The sequence below is a fragment of the Lygodium microphyllum genome, chromosome 6 (genome assembly GCF_053477565.2).
Source record: "Lygodium microphyllum isolate KBCC chromosome 6, Lygodium_microphyllum_v1.1.10, whole genome shotgun sequence".
Classification (NCBI taxonomy): domain Eukaryota; kingdom Viridiplantae; phylum Streptophyta; class Polypodiopsida; order Schizaeales; family Lygodiaceae; genus Lygodium; species Lygodium microphyllum.
In genome coordinates this window covers 4,920,579-4,948,216 of record NC_141140.1, presented here as the reverse complement: position 1 = coordinate 4,948,216, position 27,638 = coordinate 4,920,579, and the positions used below count along the sequence as shown (strand labels likewise).

General features: G+C 39.2%; 3 protein-coding genes across 3 annotated transcripts; 2 read left to right on the top strand and 1 right to left on the bottom strand.

Annotated features, from left to right (window-relative positions):
* Positions 1–16,014: 16,014 nt before the first annotated feature.
* Positions 16,015–26,447, top strand: LOC148034252 (uncharacterized). Its single transcript, XM_087679218.1, has 2 exons — positions 16,015–16,884; positions 26,192–26,447. The coding sequence occupies exon 1, from the start codon at positions 16,166–16,168 to the stop codon at positions 16,799–16,801; it is 636 nt and encodes a 211-aa protein (XP_087535344.1). The 5' UTR covers positions 16,015–16,165; the 3' UTR covers positions 16,802–16,884; positions 26,192–26,447.
* Positions 17,266–21,362, top strand: LOC148034254 (pentatricopeptide repeat-containing protein At2g33680-like). The gene is made up of 4 exons (XM_087680464.1): positions 17,266–19,555; positions 19,818–19,888; positions 21,051–21,125; positions 21,171–21,362. Exons 1-4 carry the CDS (start codon positions 17,266–17,268, stop codon positions 21,360–21,362), a joined length of 2,628 nt encoding a protein of 875 aa, XP_087536590.1.
* LOC148034253 (uncharacterized) lies at positions 23,734–25,197 on the bottom strand. Its single transcript, XM_087680479.1, has 2 exons — positions 25,129–25,197; positions 23,734–24,841 (listed from the first exon to the last, which is right to left on the bottom strand). The coding sequence occupies exon 2, from the start codon at positions 24,829–24,831 to the stop codon at positions 23,755–23,757; it is 1,077 nt and encodes a 358-aa protein (XP_087536605.1). The 5' UTR covers positions 24,832–24,841; positions 25,129–25,197; the 3' UTR covers positions 23,734–23,754.
* Positions 26,448–27,638: the final 1,191 nt, after the last annotated feature.

Here is a 27,638-nt window from a genome sequence, read left to right as displayed (position 1 = left end):
CCACAAGATATTATCATGTTATGCTTGTATTATACAAAATGCACCTCTATTTGCATATTTATTATATAAATACATGTGTTTATGTTACGCATGCAAGTTATGTACATCTTTGTACACATGCATTTGACATGTAGGTTGTGTAGCTACCTATAAATGTGTATTGTGTATATCTCACAAGGTGTAATATAAATTTGCAAAGGATTGCCTACTTGAATGGTACATTAAATTTTAAAAAAAAGACACCACATATTTATAGAATCAATAAAGCAAGAGAAAAGGCATGGATTCTTAAATCTATGTCTAAGAATGTAGAAAACAAACTTGGACACACACACACACATAGAATGAAATAGATGGTAAACCATTAAGAAGGGAGAGAAAGAATGCTAGATTTCCATGTACTACCATCATGTTGAATTTACTGTCTATTCCTTAGATAGGCTCTTCAAGTGTCACTAAAAGGCATGGATTTTTATATCTCTCATTGAGAATGCAAGAAAACAAGCATGAGAGAGAGATAGAATAATATATATGTGATAAAAAATTTGAGAAGAATATGAGATTGCAAGGTACTCCATCATGTTGAATTTTAGGTCTATTTCTAGGATAGGATCTCAACCTATCCTAAGCTAGGCCAATCATTCATATGTTCAATGTAAACCTAACTCTCAATAAGAACAAAGGGAGCTCATTTTGGGGATATGTAAGAAATCAAATTAATAGATTCTAATGTTAGAACTGCAACCTTATTTGGCTAAGCATTTGATTGGAAGCAGTATTTTACATATAGTGGTGACAACACAACTTTGAAACTTGTGATGAAAACCAAGCAAATACGGGCTACAATAACATTGGAAAATTTTCACAAAATGGAATAAGAAATTTTTTTGCTTTGTCCAAGGAGGATCAAAAGTTTTTGCTTTATTAGGAAGAATGCCCTCTATTGTGATTGTCAACCAACTCTTGGTACAAAAACGGGATCTTAATTATTATAGGAAATAATTACTTTGATTAAAGAAGGATCAATAGCATCCATTTAAGCTATTTATGTACCTATAGAGATGACACAACCTACTCGGCTCCTCCCACTACTACATATGGGCATTCAGATGCTACAACCATGCTATCTAGAGGTTTAGCTACTAAAGGTATTTACCCTTCCATAGATCCCTTAGATCCGACTTTGACTATGTTACAACCCTAGATTGTGGGTATCATTTCAAAATAAAGGCTAGCTAGTTCTCACTCAATGAGAATAGTCATACTACCATTTGGTCATGTGGGGACATGGAACCTGAATAGGATTTATATTTGTTTGTGTTGTGTGTGTGAATAAGACTTATGGCTTCACATGGATGTAACAAATCATTACTCTATTAAGAGAGCATGCATTAATGAAATAAATAAAGCAATAAAGCAAGAGAAAAGGCATGGATTCTTAGATCTATGTCTAAGAATGTAGAAAACAAACTTGGACACACACACACACACACACAGAATGAAATAGATGGTAAACTATTAAGAAGGGAGAGAAAGAATGCTAGATTTCCATGTACTACCATCATGTTGAATTTACTGTCTATTCCTTAGATAGGCTCTTCAAGTGCCACTAAAAGGCATGGATTCTTATATCTCTCATTGAGAATGCAAGAAAACAAGCATGAGAGAGAGACATAATAATATATATATGATAAAATTTTTGAGAAGAATATGAGATTGCAAGGTACTCCATCATGTTGAATTTTAGGTCTATTTCTAGGATAGGATCTCAACAGGCCAATCATTCATATGTTCAATGTAAACCTAACTCTCAATAAGAACAAAGGGAGCTCATTTTGGGGATATGTAAGAAATCTAATTAATAGATTCTAATGTTAGAACCGCAACCTTATTTGGCTAAGCATTTGATTGGAAGCAGTATTTTACATATAGTGGTGACAACACAACTTTGAAACTTGTGATGAAAACCAAGCAAATATGGGCTACAATAAAATTGGAAAATTTTCACAAAATGGACTAAGAAAATTTTTTGCTTTGTCCAAGGAGGATCAAAAGTTTTTGATTTATTAGCAAGAATGCCCTGTACTGTGGTTGTAAACCAACTCTTGGTACAAAAATGGGTTCTTTATTATAGGAAATAATTACTTTGATTAAAGAAGGATCAATAACATCCATTTAAGCTATTTATGTACCTATAGAGATGACACAACCAACTCGGCTCCTCCCACTACTACATATGGACATTGAGATGCTACAACCATGCTATCTAGAGGTTTAGCTACTAAAGGTATTTACCCTACCATAGATCCCTTAGATTCGACTTTGACTATGTTACAACCCTAGATTGTGGGTATCATTTCAAAATAAAGGCTAGCTAGTTCTCACTCAATGAGAATAGTCATCCTACCATTTGGTCATGTGGGGACATGGAACCTGAATAGGATTTATATTTGTTTGTGTTGTGTGTGTGAATAAGACTTATGGCTTCACATGGATGTAACAAATCATTACTCTATTTAGACAGCATGCATTAATGAAATGACGTAGCATTTTGAAATGAAATTAGTGCCTTTTTTCACCTCTCCCTTATTTCTATACTTTCCACATGGTATCTATCCTAGGTTCAATCATGGAGGATGATGACCCTATTTCTACTCTCCATCTCATATGTGATTTGGTAAAGACATGTTTCTCCCCCCTACTCTCACTACACTAGAAAATGGACTTTTTGTTGTCTCTTCTCTAGCATTGGTTCTTTACAAAAATGAAGCATATATTAAACCCACTATTGCGAAAAAAGCAGCCCCCTCTTATGACAATGAATTCATAGTAGAGTAAGAACTTTCTTATGCTTTTAGTTGCACTCCCATCAATAATAAATCTACACCTGTAGAAAAGAACTTGTTGACCATGCAAGGAAAAGACATGCACAACATCAATTATAGCCAAGTAATGCAAGATACAACCTTTCTTGTTGCTCAAGATGCAACCACTAAACAATATACTTTTCTTTAAAAGAAACCTTAACCCTCAAACTTTCTTATTCCACCTCTATTCCTAGTCTTCTTTCACACACATCATGTAGACCTCTCATATATCCTTTTACTCATGTATCCTCATTATCATTGGTATCCTTTTCCCCATGTACTCTCTCAAGCAAGATGCAAACTTCACTCCCTATGATTACCTCAAGACAAATCACTTCAATCCCCTTCACTTCTCTCTAGGAGCTCATCCACTTCAAATATTGTTTATGCAATGACTTGCTCTAAATCCTCATTTATTAGATTTACTTTCCTCTAGTTGCTTGGGATATTTTTGTCCTATCTGTGGTGGCCAATTCACTCCAAATCTTGCTATCCAAACTTTCCTAGCATTTGTTCTATGTCCCATGAAGGGAAAATGTGTAATGGATCAAGGTTAAGGATCAAATGTGCATGGAACATGATAACAAGGTAGCTCTTCTTATTAAATTGATCGACCATAGTTCAAGTTGAAAGGTAAGATGAAGGCCTTCAATCATAAGAGGGAAATTTTAGATCTAGAATAGGTTATGCATTGTGTAACTAAACTATAGCATATAGGTTTAATTCCTATAATTTTCTTTCTAGAATGCATTAGCTTATCTACATATAAAGCCATTATGCTAGACAAGGGAAATGTTATGGGTGAATAAGCCCTATGACTTCATATCAAAGTAATTGTTTGCCATCTATGTATAGAGAATCCATTGATGAAATATTGAAGAAGTTTGAAATAATTGCAAAAGCTTTGCTTCACCTCTTCCTTCTTTCTACCTTGACACATGTTGAATATTGCAGCCATTTGGTCATCCATTAAATTTGCAAGCAAGGATATATTTCACAAGAAAAGAGAAAGAGTCCACCCCAATCCAATGCCCCAATCTTCATAGTGCCAAATAATCTCCAATTTTGACACATTGAGACAGATGGGAACAATGCTATGCTTTGTGACTTGCCATACTTGGAACTTGCTAAAAGGTGGAGTGGAAGATGGAAGCATGAGTGGAAGCAAGAAGAGAGCAAGAGCTATGGAGGTTCAAGGGAGAAGAGAGAGACTGGTGTGTGGAACTCCAATAGTCACAATGTGTGACCTAACTTTTCTTATTCTATTACCATGAAAAGAATAAAGAATAAAGTGGCAGTATAGGTGGCTAGATATAGGTGACCTTTAATCCCCAATAACTTTCCACTTAAAGGCGAATGTGTCTTAGCAAGGAGTAAAAGAAAAAGGAAAAAAGTACAATATATGCATAGAGTACAATAGGATGAGGAAAGGTGTCGTTTCATCATATGTCCATCAACCTCCTAAGGAAGGCATAACATTCCATTGGGAGACTTTTAATAAGCAAATCTATAGGATTCATATCCCTAGGAATCTTAACAAACACAATGGACTTGTCCTCTACCACCTCCCTAATGAAGTGATAGTGCACCTCAATGTGCTTTATCTTCACATGGAAGACTAGCTTACGAACCAACTGAATGGCACTCATCAAATCTGAATGTAGTGTAGGTGTCATAGTTATAGTAGATTTGCACCAAATGGCCTAACCATAGGTCCTCCTTGCAAGCCTCAGTGTGGCTGCAGTATACTTGGCCTTGGTGGTAGATAAGGCCATGCATTTTTTCACCCTAGATATCCAAGAGATAGTACCTCCAACATATGTAAAGATATACCTAGCAGTGGACTTCCTACTATCTACATGTCCTGCATAATTTGAGTTAGTGTAACCCATGACTCCTATATCTTGGCTACCATAGCAAATACACATATCTATAGTGCCTTTCAAATATCTCATGTACTCTTCATAGTGTCTCAATGTCACTTGCCATGTGTAGCCATATAAGCTCTCTCCCAACAATGAGATTCACCTTTCTGCATAGTCTCCTCATAGGTAAGTGGCTCAAGCAGAGTGTATCACCATGGCATAATCCATAAAGGACTCATAGTGATCGGAAGGATGTAAAGCTCTAGTAGAGCATCTCAAAGTTGGTTGCGGGGCCTATATGACATATCCTCTCTATCGAGCATCATGATCCTACACAATAGGTGGATCCTAGGCCACTAAATCATCAACAACGATAGCAAGTTGTCTCGCTAGGATTGGTTGTACTATAACATGAGGCTCCTCTTGAAAGATCACCTTGCATGTCTCAATCACCTCCTCTAGTCTCATATGCATCTTTTTCTCATGGAAAATAGCATAATGGCTATGGATAACCTTCGAGCCTACGAATTCCAAAGATGATAGCCTATCTCACTTGCATCTTCATATCCAATAAGGATACGTTTGATAGACTTTGAATCTAACTTATTGTGCTTATCTTTGGTAATATGGCAGAAAGACTCACATCCAAAGACTTGCAAGTATGCATACGAGGAATGTTTACTAGACCATACCTCCTCTCCAACTCTACTACTAATAAGAGCAATGCATGGGGATGAATTAACAAGGTAGAGGTTGCTAACCTTGGCACCTCTAGCAAAAACAAGGCTACCATGGGTCATCTTCTGTGAAGAATCACCAAAAGATACATGGTACCTATCATCATCCAACTGTCTAGTTGAAATAAGGCTTTTAGTCAAAGCTGAGACATTACATAAATCATGAAGCATAAAAGGAGCACTAGCGTTAAACTATAGTCTAACATCACCTATGCCAATTATATCCAATGCAATGTCATTTCCTAGTCTAACAGAGCCTACAATAGTATGATATTTGTGAAATCAATGGTGATGTGAGGTAATATCAAATGAAGCACCCAATCAACAAGTCAACATTGAGAGTAAGTGAACGGTGTATCGGTTAACTGAGTAGCTGAAGCTATAAGAATATAGTCATAAAAATTGTACTCCAAGGCATTTATCTCCTCTATCTTCACACTAGACTTAGACGCAATCTCAGTGGACTTTAATTTTCATGTAATTTCCCCTTGCATTTCTCATTGCACCTATCATTGTGCATTTTATTACACTACGGTCTAATGTGACTATACTACCCACCACAATAATGACATGTCAAAGAGGACTTATGACCATGGGACTTACTATAGGATTGTCCATGACAATGAGACTTGCTCCTCTTGGGCCATGAGTCTCAACCACCATTATTATTATCATTTTCACCATTTCTAACTCTAATAGTAAGTGCATGAGAAGTGCAGGCTACATCAATATTATTCGTGTTTACTTCTTCAATAAGTAAAGCACTCTTTACATGATTGAATTTAAAGCACACAGGAGAATTAGCACTCATAGTAGTACAAAATGTATCCCATGGCTTTGGTAGTGTGACAAACAAGAATAAAGACTTTATGTTATCCTCAAATTCGATGTCTTGCAAGACATCCTAGCTGAAAATAGAGTGGAACTCATTCAAATGAGTAGAGATAGGGGTGCCCTCCTTCATGTGAACATCCACAAGCTTCTTCAACCAATATAACTGAGATGTAGGACACTCCTTGTCATAAAGATTGAGGACATTCTTCCATGAATCAAATGCACCACCCTCAAAAGAGATAGCTTTGAAATACACATGCTTAGACAAAGACAGTATGATAATGGACTTGCATAACTCATCAAGCTCATCTCAATTGTCTCTATCCCACCTTTAGCTTTATGACCTTGGTTTTTAATGGTCGAACCTCCTTCTCATGCAATAATACTTGCCATATTTGAGGCTTCCAATATTTGAAGTTATTACCATCAAGCTTTTCAATGTTGAAAATAATACTATCATGGCTTATGCATGAGAAGTACCTGCCATTATGATTGCAACTAACTGCAAAGTACAAGAGTATGGGCTATTATAATTACATCAAAATATCCACAAAACTAAGCCAAAGGGGTGAGCAAGAGGGTGGGAACAAAGGAAGATATAGTTGTCCACAAACAATATGCAATAGAGTGCTCAAACAATGCATCTATACTAAAAAAATTTGCTCATAAATAATATTCAGTGTTACTGTTGATAAACTATAGTAGATGACCATATATCAATAGGAAAATGACCCATGGAGTAAGCTCCCATTGCTAGGAATATCCATTTGGCAATTTGGGATATATATAATGCACATAGCTGTGTAGAAATTGAGTGCCAACAATTGTCAAAGAGCATACAGAGTGTCAGATACATAGATGCATACAACCAATGCATGTCAAGCATCCACCATTGATAAAGCATTACAATGATAGGTACCATGTATCCAAATGCTCAAAACTAAATCAGCCTACAAGAGTCAATATCTATAAGAACAATATACGTGTGTATCAAGCATGTACATGAGTAAGAGACTCCCACTATCTCTAAAGAACCAAGCTTTTCCAAATAAATATGAGTGTCTTTCACTAGAAGTGAATCCGAAATGTAAAATGAGCTAGAAAAGCTCAAGACATGAGTATCATAGCATCTAGGAAGCCCAAGTACATCATAAATACATTCAAGGATATGTACACCCAATATACCTTCAACCCACAAGCAAATAATCATTGAAGCAACTATCCAAAGCTCAAATACATCCAACAAAGCTCAAATGCAAAGCTCAAAATGCTTCATAAGCATATCTAGGCACATACATTAATGCAAGCATCCATATAAGCATATAGAGTACCCAAAGCACTTATAGTCATTCAAAGCATAAAGCTCACTATTGTATGCTTACTGTCCAAACTATTATTATAACAATAAACCCTTCAAGGACTGAGCTATTCAAGCTCTAAACAATCCAACTAGCATCCCAAAGTATTATTATACCATTCACACACCAAAATAGAATCATCGAAGCATTAAACATACATTATAGAGCTCACTATTTGCTGTCCATAGGATATACATCAGACCTGTCTTGAGTAAACAATCAATGGACGAAGGTATTCAAATCCAAATGCACATCCAAATGGAAGTGCTCAATGTCAAGGAGGTTACCCAAGTGAATAATAACCGTATTAGCAAGCTGGGAGCTAGAGATGAGTATTGGGAGTTGAATGAGGGGCAACTAGATCAGTGAGAACAGCTGCTGACGCAAATCACACTAGTTGTCCTAGGGATTTTGCTACTACTACTGGTCAGCTAGGGAACAATGGAGCTCTCACTAAAGCTAAAACACTCCCTTGAAAGGGCTTGAATGAGGCTAGAACAAGCTAGAGTGAGTCGAAGATCAATGGGACTGATGCATACCTTGGGATATGGCTACCATGAAAGCTTGAAGTGGAGCTCTTCTTCTTGAGTTGCACCAAGTGATGATGAAACTCCTCAAATGCTCACTCTAATACCAGTTGAAAGGTGGAGCGGAAGGTGAAAGCACAAGCAAGGAAGCAAGAAGAGAGGAAGAGCTATGGAGGTTCAAGCAAGAAGAGAGAGACCAAGGTGTGAGAACTCCAACAATCACAATGTGCGACCTACCTTCCCTTATTCTATTGCCACTAAAAGAATAAAGAATAAAGTGATAGTGATGGATGCCCGCCACCACTACAGTGTATAGATGTGCACGTATTGTATACAAGTAACTATAGGAAGCTAGGCACATGCAGCCTTTAACCTCCAACAACCCCCTTGAGCAAGATCCATTAAAAATAATGGTGGAGAGGACGAGTACAATAATGTGAGGAAATGAATTACTAGTGGAAGAGTTGAAGCTATTATGAATATAAATTCTAGCAGAGGATTTAGAACTTGCATGCTCTTATTGTTGCATACACACACACACACACACACACTCTCTCTCTCTCTCTCTCTCTCTCTCTCTCTCTCTCTCTCTCTCTCTCTCTCTCTCTCTCTCTCTCTCTCTCTCTCTCTCTCTCATGCAGTTGACTATTTACGTATGGGTTTGACTTCTAAATCTTGTCTTCCAAGCAATGGGTAAGTTTTGACTTTTAAATCCTATCTTGTAAGCAATGGGTGTGGTTGGAAGTGACTTTGTTATGTGGTAATTAAAAAAATCATTATTTGGAAAATTATCACAAATAGAACACACATATTTTTAAATTCAACTTGTGGATAACCCCATTTAGTGATATCTTTTTATATGTTAGAGTGGCTTCCCCAAGGTAGGTGAAGCAGTGGAACATAGTATTTTAGCTTGCACAAGAATTGCTATTGTTAATTCTAAGTGTTAGAAGTAGGGTATATCTAAGAGTTTCAACAAGTCTCTTTGAACTTCATGTGGGAGAGGAAGGGAGAGATAGGGAGCACTAGTGTGATGACCTTAACGTGAAGCATCTACTATGTATGAACATTACTGAGTCCATGATTAAGACATATGTAACTTTTACATATTTTAATTAGAAACATTAAAGTGAAAAATATATTTATATTTATGAAGCAGTCTAATCTAGCTAAACTCGATACTAGTGTTCGCAAAACAATTTTTGAGAGTTGATACAAAACCTTTTGCTTAGAAATTCATAGGTTCTTTTGAAAAGTATGAATTAATTTCACGAAATTATATCTAAAAAGAGATTGATCTTACAGCACGCTCCCTAAATATTTAGAGGTTTTTCCCCTCTAAAGTTTAGACGTTGGTTGTCACTCAATACCCATGCCTATAGGGCCAACAAGTTGGACACTTAGATATATGTAAGCAAAAGTGGGAGAGGTGATCTTTGGGTATTTCCAAACTCTAGAGAGTGGGGAGAAGATCCACTTCGTGTCTGTGACTTTACCATTTTTTCAAAAGTTTAGGGTTTAGGGTGATTTCATATGGTCACCACGTTTGCCCTCCCCCTTCCCAAGACAGTAAGCTCCATCGTTGGTACTGAAAGCCCCCTCCATGCCCCTTTCCCCCCCTAGGGGGGACCCTGCACCATAGGCCTCTCACATGGAGGCACCTCTAGGTATGTTGGGAGTCTCATCCGCATTTGGAGCATTCATAGGGAATATGCATACTACTATGCCACAAGTTGGATCTATCTCATCACCCTTCATTCACCAAACTCATTCGACTGCCTTCCTACACAAGACAGGTATGGCTAGCTCCCTACAAAGGTCATATGGTCAAATCATGGGGAACCCCCTCTTTAATGGTCTCTCAGTGCAGTAATCTAAATAATGGAGTGCATAACCTTTGGAACTGTGGAGAAGCTAGCAACCATGGTGGTGAAGGTTTGGCCTTGGGTGGTGGTGTAGCACCCAAGGGAGGAATTGGGGAACTTCTGGGAGCTAGCAGAGGGGGGAACATCAATTCACCAAAGTGCCCTCATGAGCCTGGAGGTGCTACTAACAAGACAAATAATTTTCTACAGCAGACTCGCCCTTCTCAATTCAATAAACTAGTGGCTGGTGAAGGTGTCAATGGAGGACATGAAGACTTTGGACTTCCCCCAAAGGGTAATCAGGGAGCAAGTCATCAAGGTAACCCATCTTCAAGCCTCCCAGATAACAAGGTTTCTCTCTTAGTCCCTGCTATTGAATTGAAGAAATTTAATTACACCTATTAGTTAAGAGCACTGATAGGTCTTTGTCATGGAGCTCGCCCACCAATTGACTTTCTAAGAAACTAGGTTAGAAATAATTGGGAATCAATTGGGTGCAAACCTATTAGCATGCAATACCTACCAAATAACTATTTCTTTTTCATGTTTGAGTCTGAAAGAACAAGCGGTCTTAACTATGTTGAGCTATGGCCAATGGATGATGCGTAACTCACCTCTATCTTTACTGAAATGGACCCTAGAATTCGATCCGACATGGTCAAACATGACATGTTTTCTTGTCCAGGTAGAATTCCTAAATTTTCCTTTAAATCTCTATTTATTTCTAAAAATTTTGGCTATATCCACAGGAAGATTACGTGGTCAAAGGCCATATACGGACATAAATCCAAGATGGCATCCTCAGTTGCTCATTGAAGTAGATGTCAGTAAGAAATTATCATTGATAATCTTAGATACAAATAGGCTATTTATTAAGGACCAACCGGTTATCTATAAAAATCTGCCTAATGCTTGTTTTAAGTGCCTTAAAACAAGTCATTTTATCAAGAACTATCCTGAATGGAACACACATGAAACTGCTGATAATAAGTAAGATGATACCCCCCTAAAACTGAAAAAACCCAAGATGATGGTTTTCAACAAATTTATAGGAAGGGGAACAACAAAAGTAAGGGACAAACAAACAAAAAACTAATGTTATTCACAAAGGTAAAAATAACAATAGATACGATGCATTATTAATGAATTTGAATAATGAAAATAATGGGGCTTCCAAGTTGGGTAAAACCGGCCATAGTAAGTGCCAAAACATTGCAAATTCAGATAATGATGAGGCTATCATTGAGGAAACTCAACTAGAACAACAGAATGAGGGGGTTACTCCAGTAGACATTTCAAACTTTGATCTCAATGTACAAAATGAAGATGTGGACTTTACCTAAGCTAAAGAGGAGGAAGTACTTGGTGGGGATTACATCCCTAACAATCCACCCTCCTTAGAAAGCCCAAAAAGGGTGGAAACAACACACAACAAACAAAAAGAAGATTTTCCAAGGTAGGTCAAAGTGTGAGTAACCCCTTTGGATAGGGTAAGGACTCTCAAAAGAAAGGTAAGTATTTAAAAAACTAATCTCAATAATGAATATGTTTACTTTTCTGTCTTATAACTCGAAAGGTCTCACTGACCCAAAAAGAGCAATCACTATCAGGAAATGGCCTAACCAAGAAGCCATTCTTCTTGAGGTTATTTCCCTACAAGAAGTCAAAGCTATTGAAGATACTTTGACTAAGAATCTGAATCTTATTTCCAAATATTTTGTACGGTTCACCACTAAGCATAATCATAGAAAAGGGAGGTGCATGTATAGGCCTTTCTAGTAGGGTCAAAGATCAGCTAAGTAATATCTCTATTGACAATGATAATAATTGGATAGTTGCCCACTTTAAAAATCTTGATGAGTTTGTTGTTGTCTCCATGTATGCCCCTAACTCTTCTTTAGAAAGAGGAAAAGTTTGGGATTCCTTGCAGGTTATAAAGTGCCCCATCATATTGGTTGGGGATTTTAACATGATGGAGTCCTTGAAGGACAGGTTCTTAGAAAAGGGACATTGCATCTCAGGTACTAAGAAGGAAAAGTGGATGGCAACTAAGGCCTTTCATGGGCTAGTGGACATAAGTAACAGTTTGAGTTTCACTTGGTCTAATAATTAGGTAAAATCTAACCTCCGGAAAGCTAGGTTGAACAGGTTTTATATTTCAACAGGCCTTCTGGCTACATTATTTAATGCTAAGTGTAAAATGCTTAAAAATATTGTTATGTTGGATCACTTCCCCATTCAGTTGAGTCTGTCAAATGACTCCCAAATTGTAAAATCTGGATGGTTCCACACCAATTCATGGTTATTTAAGCTAAAAGAGGTTAGGGACTCTATCAAGAATATATGGAAACGCTCAATCCTTCATCTCCCTAGCTCAAGCATGGACGAGGGCTATCCAATATACCCAAGAATTTCTTAGACACCTAGGGTTGAAAGAGCAATAAAGTATTCCCTTAGTAAGTCTCTAGAAGTCCAAATTGAATCAGGGCAAGTACACTTACAGACAGATCTTCTCAAGGTCAATGAAGAATTCAGACTTTTAGAAGACAAAGAAGCATCGATCATTCAGCTTTTCACTAGACAATGGTGGGCTAGGAAAGCTAGTAGACCAACCGCAAAAATGTTCAACATTCTAAAGAAAAAAAAAAGAAGGATATTGTCCCTCTCTTAACTAAGATCGATGGTACCAAAGCTAAAGACAATGCTAAAAATCTAGTAATTGCTAAATAAATCTTCTCTAATATCTTTAGTTCTCCTAGAATTAGTAATCTAGATGATACCAATGCAAAATCCAAATTTGCCCTGGTTAGGAAGAAGGTGGTCCCATCTTCCATAGCCTCCCTACTTGATGGTGAGCTTGCTGCATTAGAATTGGAAAACACCATAGATGCTCTACCGATGAAGGAAAGAGCCTAGGGATAGATGGTCTCCCTAATGAGTTTTTAAAAGAATTTAAAGAATTCTTGATTATCCCCTTGCTAAAGTTATGGAAGGAATCCTTGAGATATGGAGCCCTACCTCACATAATCAATGAAGGGGTGGTAAAGCTTATACACAAAAGAGACGAGAAAGATCTACTCTCGAATTGGAGACCAATCACCTGCTTGACCTTGGCCTATAAAGTATTTGCTAAGGCTTTGGCCGAAAGGCTTTCTCCACATCTAAATTCTTGGATAAGGAAGGAATAGAAAGAGTTTATTAAGGGAAGGTATATCCTAGGTTCTATCATTGCTCTTTGGGAAGGGATTGCATATGCTCAAAAGAAGAATCAATACTTTGTTTTTTTCAAAATAGATTTTGATAAAGCCTGTGATAGGTTGGAATGGGACTTCATCTTTCAATCTCTACATGACATGTGATTGGGGAGGAGATTTATAAAGTTTGTAAGCACTTTATTTGGCAATGCATCCTCTAGAATTGTAGTTAATGGAGAAACGACTGATTCAATACTTCTTAGAAGATCAATTAGATAGGGTTGTCCCTTGGCCACACTGTTATTTGCTATTGCAACATATTGAAAAGGGGAACATCAAGGGGATCAAACTATCCAATAATAAAGACATGGTTTTAAATCAGTTTACTGATGATGCTAATGGGACCATTAATAATGACCCTATCTCAATATTAGTTTTTTGGAATTGTCTTCAAACTTTCAGTAAAGCCTCTGGATTTATTATCAACCTAGTCAAAACAGGTATCAAATCTTTGATTTACTCACCCTCTAGATGGCTAATTGAGGCTGGGTGCAAAGAAATAAAAAGGGGCAAGGTTTTTAAACTTCTTGGAATTCCTATGGGCTTTGATATCTTTATGAAGTAGAGATGGGATTGGGTACTAGAGAAAATTAGAAAACACTTTGAGAAATGGAAAGGGATTCAATTTAATATGGCTCACAGGTGCCTAATGCTCAAACATATCCTTATTCCCTCCACAATCTATTATTTAGCATGCTAGCAGCCAACCAAAACATGATCGAAACAATTGGAGCACCTAGCTAGAAATTTCTTGTGGAGTGGGGACATGGATAAATTTAAGATCTCCAAAGCCTCATGGGTCATGTGTACAAAACCCAAAAATCTTAGGGGACTAGGGCTTTCAAACCTATAGACATTGGCTAGTAAACTTGCAACAAAATGGGTTGCCAAGATTATCGATAGGGAGGAAGATTTTTGAACTACCTTGTTACACTCCTCGATTAGTCAATTTCAAGTAGTTGGCTGTCCAAGATGGAAAATTTTTAGATTTGCTCACTGTTATCCTAGGCCCAGTAGAAATTAAAACAATAGGGTGCTCATCACTAACGAAGGGGATCTGGCAGGCTTGGTTTAAATATAAAAAACTGATAGTCCCATCTCCACATTCCAACTTTACCTTGGACACTGCAGTTGACTCTATATGGTTTAGATTTTTTCACCAATCTATCTCAGAGAATGATTTGAATAAAACCTACAAAATATACCAGAAAGGGATTAGAACTTGGGGTGATATATGGAATCCTAACACAAAAAATTGGCTAAATAATGTACAACTCACGAGTAAATTTGGCCTACTTTCGGTTGAAGTCAACATGGTAACCAATAGAATGCAACTATGGGATCCACACCTCTCAACTATCATCAATCTAAAACAACCTTTCAACTCTAGAGGAGTAAGCCTCTTCTACCCCTTTCAAATCTTTAGGTATGCAATAAAGATTTATGTGCTAAGCTCAATGAAAGGTGGCACATTAACTTGAGTAATAAACAATGGAATTACAAATTTACTAATATTTGGATGAAAGTTCTTTAGCCTAAGATACCATATCTAATGTAGCTCATAATCCTTAAAGGTCTCTAGACTAATGAAAGGGCTTTAAAGGTAGGAATTGGAACTGGACTCTGCCCAAGATGTAATACAAATGTGGAATTGATATCACATATTTTTTATAAACTGTCAACATAACACTAACTTATTTTGTTTCTTGCAGGTGCTATTAATGACAATCCACCCAGCTAAGTTCACCTGGAAAGAGATAATCTTGGGTGAAATATATGGCATATCTCCAGTAGTTTGGATTTGGATAAGAAGCCTCTTTCTTGGAATATATGGATTTGCAGGAATGAAAAAGTATTTGAAAATGTCTCTATCGATCCTATTCATGGATTTAAGACGTATTTTTTGTTGCAAGTGGATCAGGATGCTGAGAAGCTGCAAAGACTCCAGAAGGAAGCTTATCTTGGAGGCTCGGAAGATGAAGTTGTTGCCATGCTGTTAGAACTCAAGAAGAAAATTGTGGATTCCAAGAAGATCTGAAATTCGATCTGAGTCCTTTTTCCAATTGATACATGTTGTAATCTAAGACTGTTTGGATAAGGCAGCTTCCCTATATTGAAGTCCTCTTCACCAACAACTGTAAAATTTACATTCCATTTTAATATATTTTAACACTTCCAAAAAAGAAAGAAAGAAAGTGGGAGACATCTCATTGTCTCATTAGATGCGAATAAATTTGGTGTTGTTGGAGAAGCACAACCTAGGGCTTGAACTCACACATCGTCAAGCTCAACCCACACTCAAACCAAGTGGGTTATGATCTTATTGACACGTCATTGCCCCGTTCGAAGTGACTCCAGATGTGGTCAATGTTCATGGAAAATTGAGGTTTACTGTTATCTGAATTATAAAATTTTCAAAAAAAAATTCAAAATTTAAAAATAGAGGATTTTGTACATTGAACTTTATGAAAGTCTTACAAATTTTTTTTGACAAATACATGTAATTGCATTCAAAAATCCCTCCAAAAATTTGAACATAAAGCGCTTGTCTCTTCGATCAGAAATGTTTTTCGTGCAAGGCGGAACGTGGTGTTATGTGGAAAAAGGAGAGGACGTGTGAATCGGGCTCAATACGGGAGGAGTGGGGACAAAACGGTTTTGACGACACACCCCGATCCTTACGGAACACCTCTAGAGCCAACGTTTTATGATGCTCAAAGCCTCTCTCTCTCTCTCTCTCCCTCTCTCCCTCTCTTCTCAAAGCTCCCCCCCCCCCTTTCTCCCTCCCTCTCTCTGTGCATGTCTGTCTGAAAGCTCGCTCAGTTGCTCTCCTGCTCTCATAGGCTCCTCCATCAAAAATGCTGAGGAAGAAACGGCGCGTTGCTCACAGATCCAACGAAAGTTTCCCTGCTGTAGAATCACAGCAGCAGCCGTCAAAGGAGGAGGAGGAGGAGGACGACGACGGCGACGAGGACACGAAGAAGAATACGAAGCCATCGCCGACTACTGCATACGGCCGAAAACTCGTGCATCTGCTTCTTCTTCCTCCCCGCGCGCGTGTCCGCGTACTGTGCAGGAAGCTTGTGAGAAGGACCAAGGATTGCTGCGCGCGTCTGCTCTGCGATGGCAAGCTCTCGGCCATGGCCGTCAACTGCAGGACCAGAAGAAGAAGACCCGACCTTAGGGCCTTTCGACGCAAAAAAGCTTTCTGCCCGCGGGAGCCTTTGTCGTCGTCGTCTTCGTCTTCCTTTCCCGCCTCCACCTCCTCCTCTTCTTCTTCTTCTTCTTCATCTTCATCTTCAAATTCTACCTATTCTCGGTCAGCCCTGGCCCCCTCCTCCATGGCACCCTCCTCCTTGCACGCAGACGCCATCGCCGACTGCCTGGAGTTCATCAAACGCTCGTCTTCCCTGCATTATACACCGTTTGACTCCTCGCCATGTCCACCTCGCCTATCAGTAGCAGAAAGCCTGAGGTCAAGGAACCTCCCTTGAACAGGAAAGCTCGCCTGTCTGGTTCTGTATCATAGCTAACTTGGCCTGTGGCCTAGGACTTCCACATCTTCTTCTTGCTTTAGGCCCGGTTCACACTTGCCCGGTGGACAAAAGGGTGAAAAATCCCCTTTTCCACCCAGCCACAAGGATTTCCAAAGAGTTGTCCGCCCTCTCATTCACATGAGTGGTGGACAAGGAAAGGAGCGAAACGAGCATTTTGCTCCACTGAACGGAGCGAAACGCTCGTTTCCTTGTCCACCACTCCGTTCAGTGGAGCGTTTCGCTCCGTTCAGTGGAGCAAAATCTGCATAAACCTGTAATCGGCTTCGTGATCTCTGATCTCTGAGTACTCTCGCATCACAATTCGGCACATGTGCAGCCTACGACTATGAATCCTTCTCACATGTTAGCTGGCTTGAGCTTCGACAGGTTTCCTGTGCCATGGCAATGAATCGTCCCGGCTTATGAATAAGAATGGTTCCTACACTTCAGTCGATGCGTGCTGCCGCCTTCTGCAGGCCTGTGCCAAATCAAAAGACCTCTACAAAGGTAGGCGAATCTATTGGTCGATCTGTACAAACGATGTCGCGCTCTCTGATTCTCTGGCAAGCCGCCTCATCCGAATGTTTGCCGCATGCGGAAGATTACCTGAGGCTAGTGAGGTCTTCACCAAAGCCCCCAAAGCGAACACATTTGTCTGGCATGCTGTTATCTCTGCCCACACTAACTCGGACCACAACCACGAGGCCGTCAAGCTCTATTCTCAAATGCAGCAGTTCAATGTCGTGCCGGACGACTATCTCTTTGTCGCTGCCCTCAAAGCATGTGCCAAGGCAAGGCTCCTTACTTCTGGTAAACTCATCCACACTGACATTGTTAATAACTGTCTCGAGTCTGACATCTATGTCAGGAGTACCCTTATTGACATGTACGCTAAGTGTGGGAATCTTGAGGATGCCCACACCTTGTTCAATAACCATCAGATTCGCGACATAGTGACATGGAATGCCATGATTGCTGGATATGCAAATGTGGGGTATCTCCATGAGGTTCTAGTTCTTTTGGGCACAATGCAAAAGGAGGATTTGAAGGCTGATAATGTCACCCTCTTTAGCATTCTCAAGGCATGTTCTAGGACATCAGCCTCAGATACGGGAAGACAACTAAATGCTTACATTCTTGAAGCTGCATTAGAGTCAGATCTTTCCCTGAACAACAGTCTCATTGATATGTATACAAAATGTGGAGAACTCAAGGACACTGAATATTTGTTTGGAAAGTTGCCAGTGAGAAGTGTTGTAACATGGAATGCAGTTATCGCAGGTTATGTTCAGCAAGGGCTTTCTGTAGAGTGCATTCAACTTTTTCAACGGATGCACCAAGAAGGAAGAACACCAGACAAAGTGACATGCATTTGCACTTTGAAAGATGTTGCCAGTTTAGCAGCTCTAGATGTTGGTAGGCTGATTCATGCCTACATTATTGAAACTATTCTTGAGTCTGATGTTGTAATTGCAAACTCTCTATTAGACATGTACACAAAGTCTAAGTCTCTCAAAGATGCGGGCAGTTTATTTGGCCGGTTGCTGAGGCGGGATGCAGTGACATGGACTGTAATGATTGCTGCATATGCTCAACATGGGTATAGCCAAGAGGCACTTCAGCTTTTCCAAGACATGAAACAGGAGGGAATGGGTTTAGACAACATTACTGTTGCTGGTGTACTCAAGGCATGTTGTCTATATCAGGGCAGAATGATGCATGTTGGCATCCTTTGCAGCCACTGCAGGTTTGATCTTCTTATTGGGAATGCCCTTATTGACATGCTTGCTAAGTGTGAGAGTCTCATTGAAGCAAGAAGAGCATTTGATCAATATGGATATGTGCAATATGGATTCAATGGCCAGGAGGCTTTGACACTTTTTGAGCAGATGCAGCAGTCTAGAGTGACACCTAATGCTGTTACGTGTGCTAGCATCTTAAAGGCTTGCTGTCTCTCAGGTGCTCTGCATCAGGGCAAGCTTATTCACACATGTGTTGTTGAGAGTGGCTTGCATACTGACCAAGTGATTGGAAGTGCCCTTATAAATCTTTATGCTGAATGTGGAAGCTTGGAGGATGCTCATGGAGTGTTTGAAACATTGTTCAAGCATGATGTTGTCACATGCAGTGCAATGATTGCAGGATATTCGTTTCATAAGAATTACATTTTAGCGCTGCGGTACTTTAAGCAGATGAGACAAGAAGGCTTGAACCCAGACAGTGTTGTCCTTGTCTCCCTACTTTCTGTGTGTAGCCATTTGGGTTTGATTGAGGAAGCTTATCAGTGCTTCTGTTCAATGGAAAATGAGTTTGGGTTCAGGCCAAACCTTGAGCATTATAATTGCATGATTGACCTTCTTGGTTGTTCAGGTCGCTTGCATGAAGCTGAAAAACTGCTTCAAAGCATGAGATTCCAGGAGAATATGGTAGGCTGGAGATCTTTGCTAGGTAGCTGCAAAATATATGGTAATGTAGAAGTAGGAAGACGCTGCTTTGATGCTATCAGCTTACGAGATGCAGGAAATGCTTCTGCTATAGTTTTGATGTCAAATATTTATGCTGATGCTGGCATGTGGAAAGAAGTGGACAAATTAAAACAGCTTCGTAAACAGACACAAGCCTGGAGGAAGCCAGGACATGCCTTCATTGAGATTGATGATTTACTTTTAATAGTTTCCATTTATGTATTGAACATTTGGCAAGGTTCACGAGGCAAGCTTCAGACTCATTTGACACTTCTGCCACTTTTATTCATATTTGCCACTTTTAGAATGTGTGACATGTCCTTGCTCTAGATTGATATTTGATATGAGGTTCCTTTTAAACATTGTATCAACTGCCATTGTTTTGATGATGTTAATAGTAATGAATTGTAATGTGATTTTAAAATGACCTATATTCTGGAAGATTTGGCATTGTTTATATGTTCATATTGTACAAATTTTTAGATGTTTCCTTAAAATTAATACTGTAGGAAACTCGTTTCCGATCTTGCTGTTTCCAAAACTTCTGGCTACTATGGCTGGAGATGGGAGAGGAAACAAGGTGACTGTGAGAGGATGAGGAGCAAGGCCCTCTTGCAGACTTGGGACTTGGGCATGTTTTTCCATATTGCACCTCAGATGGTTTGGCATTAAAGCCCACCAGATTGGTTGTTCACACAACCATTCTTTTTGTGATGTACTTAGCCACTCTTTGCAGAGTTCCTTGTGCTTTGTACTTTGCCTGAAGGGGGTTTCCTCCGAGGTGCTATTGATCGAATTTCTTTTCTTAAAAAAAGAGATTCAGATAGAGGGCCCCTCAATGGCAGCTAGAGAGGACAGAAAGTGAAGAATGCAGAGTATTTGTATGTTTTACAGGCTTCTTAAACTCATGCATTGTTCAGGTCTCAAATTTTGGTTTTTCATATTGATTGTAGTGTAGATCATGTATAGACCAGATTTGTCTTTTTGTGAGACATAGGTTGTGGGCATTCTTCCTTATATTTCTCCACATATAGTTTGTCGTTTTTTGTGTAAAATAATTGGATGATTGATGGTTTATAAGTTGAAATGCCTTGCTCCAAATGTATTTCAAGGTCTTTTCTCCATAAGAACATGGAAGGGAACGTTACCTTGAATTCACTGTTACTGCTTCATGCGAGTTCATGAAACTGTGAAGGACGTTATCAAGGTTCGTTTCTTACATTTAACAGAAATGTTTGCTTTTTACCCATTATCTCAGAGTTATACCTCAATAAACTTCTCTATTGAGTCTCAACAAAGGCCCGGCTGGAGTGGCATAAATTCTTACTCTCTTGAAGAGTTCATTAAGCAATTCTGAGATGATATCCTGCTGACAAACATCATGCTCTTAGCCATGTTTCTGAAAGGTATTGCCTTTCCAAAATGGCTACTTGCAGGCATTTGCAGACAAAAGCAAGTGCCCAAGTACCTCAACTATTAAAGCTGCAAATTACAGCAAATATTGTTCAGGAACGGAGTCATACCACTAAGGACTTCTAAAGTGCATGGAGAGATCCTGTTAGAAACACTTGAATTGAGAAATCCTGTTAGAAACAAATCAACAAAACATTCTGAGTAGCAGAATCAGCATACAAAATTTTGCATAATGCAACTGCAGTCAGGAAGCAGTTAACAGGTTGTAAAGGAAAGTCTAATTAAGTGGCAGCATATAGGCGTGAATGTCAACATTTCATGTTTTACAGCGTGCAGAAAAGGCGTTAAATGGACATATTGAGCATCCTGATGTTTGGGAAGTTAGGGATGTTGCTCCCAACAAGGCAAGTTAGTATCCATTATTCTGATAAATAATTTCATACTTTCAGATGGCAATTTTTAATGACTCGTATGCACATGAACAGAGAATGCTATGCTTAAGCTTTGATTTACCACATAAAGTTGGCTTCAGAAGTTGCACTGAGGCAAACTCTGATGTGAAAGTCGCATTGTCGGATCCAAGAACAGGTGATGCAGCAGTACCTGATGCAGTACCAAAGAGGGCACGAACAGGCAGCTAGACTATATACCAGTTCTTGTAGAACTTTCTCCTCTTGTACGCTATACACCAGTTCCAAAGAGATTCTCCAGTGTCCTTATCCTCAAACTGGAGGTGACCTTTGTGCCTAGATGAGGAATGCCATAAATAGAATGAAAATTCAAACCCCAATTTGTGTCCTTATCAGTTTGGTAGGAGAGGCATGGCAGCCACACCACGAATTTAACATTGTAGACTTGTTACCAATTGTCATGGATTCCTGTAGTGAATGGCAGCACCCTAAACTTAAAGTCATCTAAAACCATGAAAATGCTAAGAGAAAGCTACCACCCTAAACTAAAAGTCGTCTAAACTAAAGTCATCTAAAACCAAGACATGCCAGCATCATCATAAATATTTGACTTCAAAACTATAGCAGAAGCATTTCCTGCATCATTGTGGCTATCAAATTAAAACAGCACCATATATTCTACATCACCATATATTCTGGCTATCAAATTAAAACAGCATCAAAGCTGATAGCAGCACAAGCAAATGCAGGAGTCCCATATAACAAAAGTGTTATTGTGTTATGGACTATATACCCTTCAAAATAGAAGGAAGACATTACTACACTGCAAAATTTGCTACTGATATACCATTAATTTTGATCAGAATAACAGAGTACACAGAAAAGAACAGAAATGAACATGTAACAGAGTATTATAAATTTCAGAGAATATTTTTAAAAATTGCTAAGCAGATTTGTACAAAGTTGAATCTGAATCTGTAGATTTATATTGTAGATTACTCGTCTTCACCTAGATGCTCATCTTCACTATCACCAAAAACCATTTGGATGTTTCTACGACAATGCTCCTTATACATTACTCGAGCCAAATTGTCCCTGCGTTCAGTACCTCTACCCATATTGTTGGTCTCTACATCATCCGCTTCAATTTGTGCTCGATTGACCACCTCCGCTTCTGACATTGGTAGAACTGCACGAACTTCAAATAAGGTGGATGTTGATGTCCTTGTGGTCCCTACCTCAAGGTTTACTGATTGCCTGAGGGTTGTTTCAGCATCCCTTACCCAATCCATGTCAAAGGTGTCACCATGTAGTATGCAAATATTATGCAACACAAGACATGCAGTGACAATGTCAGGAACATTAAGCAGATCCATGTCTATGCGTTTTAGGAGAATCCGAAACCTTGCCTTCAGCATTCCAAAAGCCCTCTCAACGGCCATCCGTGTACTGGACTGGATGAAATTCCAATAATACTTCATCTTAGACAAGCCTTCCTTGCTTCCTTTAAAAGGAACTAGCATGTATGGTTTTGCTGTGTATGCACAATCACCTACTAAGCAATACTTGCCAAGGTCACCTTTGTTGCATCGGATCCCAAGTGCACTGTTGCCAAAGTTCACAGAGTCATGTATGGACCCGCACCAACCTACATCATAGTCCCAAGCAGTGCAATCAGGTGCAACTGTCAATTGTAACAAAATAGAGTGAAAACCTTTTCTGTTATAGTAGTCTGCTGCATTGTCCTTAGGTGCTATGATGGGGATATGTGTTCCATCAATGGCACCAATCACAAAGGGAATGCCTCTGATAGCTTCAAATTGTTCGGAAAGCTTTTGCATTCGAAACGGTGTTGGCCAACGTATATATGTATCCTTCAATCCTGATGCTACCAATGCTGCACAAAATTGTAGCACTATGTGACATGCTGTACCTTTCCCACATCCATAGAGATCTGCAAGAACTTCGAGCGGAGTTCCACTTGCCAACCTATGCAAAGCTATGCAAATACGGGTTTGAAGTGGTATGGCTTGTCTCATGCGAGTGTTTTGCCTCCCAAACACAGCAGACAACTTGTTACAAAGATAGTGGAATGTATCCCTGCTAACACGAAGGCGTTTCTTGAACATTTGGGCTGTGTATGATCCCATTAAAGTGGCTTGATAAAAATTTTGGGCGCGTGGATAAGCCCAACATCGTCGAGTAAGGTGACCTCGACAATGATTTAGGGTCTTTGCCTTCATCATCTTGGCAACAACTTTTGCCTCATAAAGCCATGCCTTTGCAATATCATCAACTTCCTCCGATATACAATCTAGCATGGCTAGCATCATAACAGATATCACCCAAGCACAATACAAAGCCATCTCTCTACTACATGCCATAGACTCTGCATATACAAAATCTAATCAAAACTTGCTAATCCTAAAAGACAAATTTGAAGATACACATATGCTAATCCTAAAAGACAAATTTGAAACACATTTTAAGTTAGTATACTTTTGAAACCAACATATGCATTTTTGAAGACACATATAGAGACATTTTACAGTGTTGAGATTGGAACACCAACATGAGATTAAAATTAATCTTCAAACTCCCATTACAACTCAACATTACTACACTAAGTAGGCTTCTTAGCTAGCTCTAGAAATGCCACCATGCTACCATGCATGGCTTGAAATATATCAAGTTTGCGGGATTCTATTGCATCTCGTCGCTCAGATGAATCTGTTAGTTGTGAGATCAGCTCTCGTCCAGTGTTAACCATTCCAGATAGATAGTCATCAACGGCAGGCTTGCGACGTGTGCGATTAGATCCCAATATCTTTTGTGCATTTTCTATAGATGTACTACCTTCAACATTCCCTGGGGATGCTTCTCCCTCTACATTCAAGTTTTCTTGGGTGGAAGAAGCATGGCTGATGCATGTGACATGAGCTCGGCCATGCATGTACTCATCCACTACATCATACCACTTACATGTTATCTTCCTATCATTGCCCGAGATTGTGTTATGTGCTTTATCTTGCTTGTATTGTTGATACACACGGGTCCACTTCTTCCTGCAAGACTCACTGTCCTTATCGAAATCAGAATACATGGAAGCCAACTGTGTGGCAATTTTTCCCCAAAGATCAACACCTTGTTTTTGAGGCTTGTTGAACTGGTCATTCATACTACCACGAGCATGAACTAGCTGCTCAACCCAAAAATCCTTCCAAAAGTTGTTCTTTTTTTCTTCTCCATTCTCCTCATTGTCTATGTCATTGGTCATGGCTTTCTTTCCCTTAGTCTTGCTCTTCTTAGGGAGAGGAAGGGTAAGTGACACATTATTGGGTGCCACTACACGCTTCTTTGTTCCTCGAGAGTTTGGAGGTCGTTGAGGTAATTGCACACTTGCCTCGTGATGGTCCAGATTCTGACCTTGGGTAGAGAAGGGTTGAACCCCTTGCATATTGGTAGCTTGAGGTGTTGTGTAATGCAAGTGTTCAGAATAGGAGCTGTCATTAAGCATAGCACTAAACCCATGTGGAGGCATTCCGAATTGCATACCCATTTGTGGAAGATGCTGCAAATAATACGATGTGTTTGGGAGCAAACCTGAAGGACTTGAGATTTGGCTATCCAAAGAGATTTGTGGCTGTGATTCCATGACAATGTCATCTTGAGAGTCTTGCGTATATTGGCGGAAAGCCATTGCTGCAAGCCTACAAAATAAGACAATCATTTGATTACAGACAGACATTCACAAATATATAGAGAAAAGAATAGCAAAATTGTACCTAACTTTGTTTTTTTATTTTATCCTGCTCCACACACTTTCTACCACATGTGTGAAGGCTACAACAAACGAAAATTGAGTTCTGATGTACACCAATGAATGCTGCAAATTAAATAATGTTTTGCTACAAAATTGAGTTCTAATATCCGTCTACAAACCAAGGCTCGGTACTAAAAGCAGTACTTTTACAAATTTCTTTTCTTTTGAACGTACCCGAGTGATCCCTTTGGCTAAGGGATGATGCCAAGTGACGCGAGATGAGCAGGTGATTCGACGTAATAGAGACCTGATAAAAGCTCGCATGATAGCAAAAAACGAAAATTAGGCCAATTTCAACACAAATCCAATGTCTAGACTTGATTTATTGATCCAATGCATAGAGAGACACAGATACACCCAATTTTTTAGTTCAATGCAGACTGCATGCCTCTTTGGGAGTGGAGAGAGAGAGGTGCACCGATTCAGATAGATAATGCACCTAATTGAGAGAGAGAGAAATCAAGCAAATTCTGGTCAAATTGTGCACACATTGAGAGAGAGAGAGAGAGAGAGAGAGAGAGAGATATGCACCCAACTATTAGGGAAAAAAAAAGAGACGAATACGATTTCCATTGGGGAGAGAGGGAGAGATGCACCCGACACATGGGGAGAGAGGGAGAGATGCACCCGACATCATTGTGCCACAGAGAGAGAGAGTACCTGTAGATTGAAGCTCGAGAGTTTTGCGATCGAAGCAGCACGTATATATAGCGGGGAGAGAGAGAGAGAGTCAGAGATGCACCCAACTATTACGAAAAGAAAAGAGACAAACACGATTTTCAATGAAGATTACATGCCACTGGGGAGAGAGGGAGAGATTCACCAGACATCTCTATGCCACAGAGAGAGAGAGAGAGAGGACGTTTACGGAAAAAAAAAAAAAAAAGAGAGAGAGAGTACCTGTAGATTGAAGCTCGAGAGTTTGATGATGTGATCGAAGAAGCACATATATATAGCGGAGAGAGAGAGAGCTCAAGAACTGCAATGGAAGTCTTGAAGCTTTTGCTTCATAGGCAAGATGGAAGGCGCCAAAGACAAGACATGGCGCGAAGGAGATATATCCATGCTGGCCAGGCCGGAAGAGAAGAGCGAACACTTGACCGTGACGTGTCAAAAAGAGCCCCTACTTTTTTTGGGCTTCCACCATGTGTGTGAACGTTCACTTGTCGATGCTGAAATTTGATTGGTCAACTTCGTTTGGGACGCCCCTTTGTCTGCCGAGTCTGAACCCACTTAGTGGACCCTTCCAGGTGAAGGGAAAGACGTGTACTTTACTGAAGAAATAGCGTTAATTCGGGCTTTTTAAGTTTTTTGTGTAAGAAGGTACGAGTGAGCCACGGCTCTTTAATGCCAGTCTGTCTGGACGTAAGGTTTTCGCCGTACGGCTTTTCTAGCATCTTCGACGGATGCCAGTCTCGCGGCTTTCTTCTTACCACGCCTACAGCACTATTTATGTCTCTGGTTTTGCAGCCTAATCAAACCATACTTACATGCTTCTCGACAAGGGTGCATGGTCGACATGGCGCAATCCACTCAGTATTCAAAGGCTTTTTAGAAGTTAAGTAATAGGATTATGGATATCACCTACGTTTATTAAAAGACCTTTTAGAAGCTAAGGAAACACCATTTATTTTGCTTTTGTATCTTCCATTTATTTGTTAATACAAAAAAGTAATCACACTTGAAGGAAGTATTTGCAATATTACTAAGTTATAAATGGAATGGTCAAAAACCATTGTAAGCTCTTGTTCTGGTTAGGGGTTTGAAATCAATCTTGTAAATATGACTTCTTTCTTTTCCTTGAGAAAATGCATTACATTTATAGTTAGATACAGATAAAGTATGCACAAAGTTGGGGGACTAGCATAGATCATACCGTTCCACAAAAAGAGATATATGAGATCTATGTAGAGTGATACTCCTTTGGCTATGACATTGTGGAATTGGTCTTCTATTAATAAAAAAAACTTTTTTGAAGGAAGCTTGAAATCTATTAAAGAGGAAAGTAAAATAAATATATAGCTATAATAGTGATTTGTTTGTCTTGAGTAATTGTAGGTATTTACAATAGCATCTACTCAAAAAAGACATTTCTTTTTCTCTTAGTATTCTCCTATTAGAGCTTGTTTTCCATTTCCATAAGAATACTTGCAATTTCTTCAACATTGGAGCCGGATTAAAGTTCGTGAAGTTTTTGCATCTTGCTTGTATCTTTCTCAACTTGTATCTAAAAATCAGATTTAAACCCATATGATGGTTCCATAGGCATGTTTTCAAAAATCTTTTTATTCCTACTAGTCCATATATTCTAGAGGTAAATACCTCTTAACCAATTCCACATTATTGGGGGAATGCCATAAATTTCCACTAAAATAACCTCCTTCCATGATATCTTAGATGGTTGATGTGGCAAGATCAAGACCTACAAGAAGCAACAAATATTAGTACTATGGGGACATCTATAAAAAAGATGGGATATAGATTTTGCTTGTTGGTTGCATTTGGGGCATAGTCCATTACTTATTCTTGCTTTATGAGCCCCTCTCATTAGCCCATAAGGCTTTAAGGGTTATCGGCCACATGAGACATGAAATTTTAGGTTGAATCACAAGCAACCAAAGATTATCAAATCAATATATCCACTGATGAGGGCTCCAGCTCCAATTGATGTGCCATCTATAGTT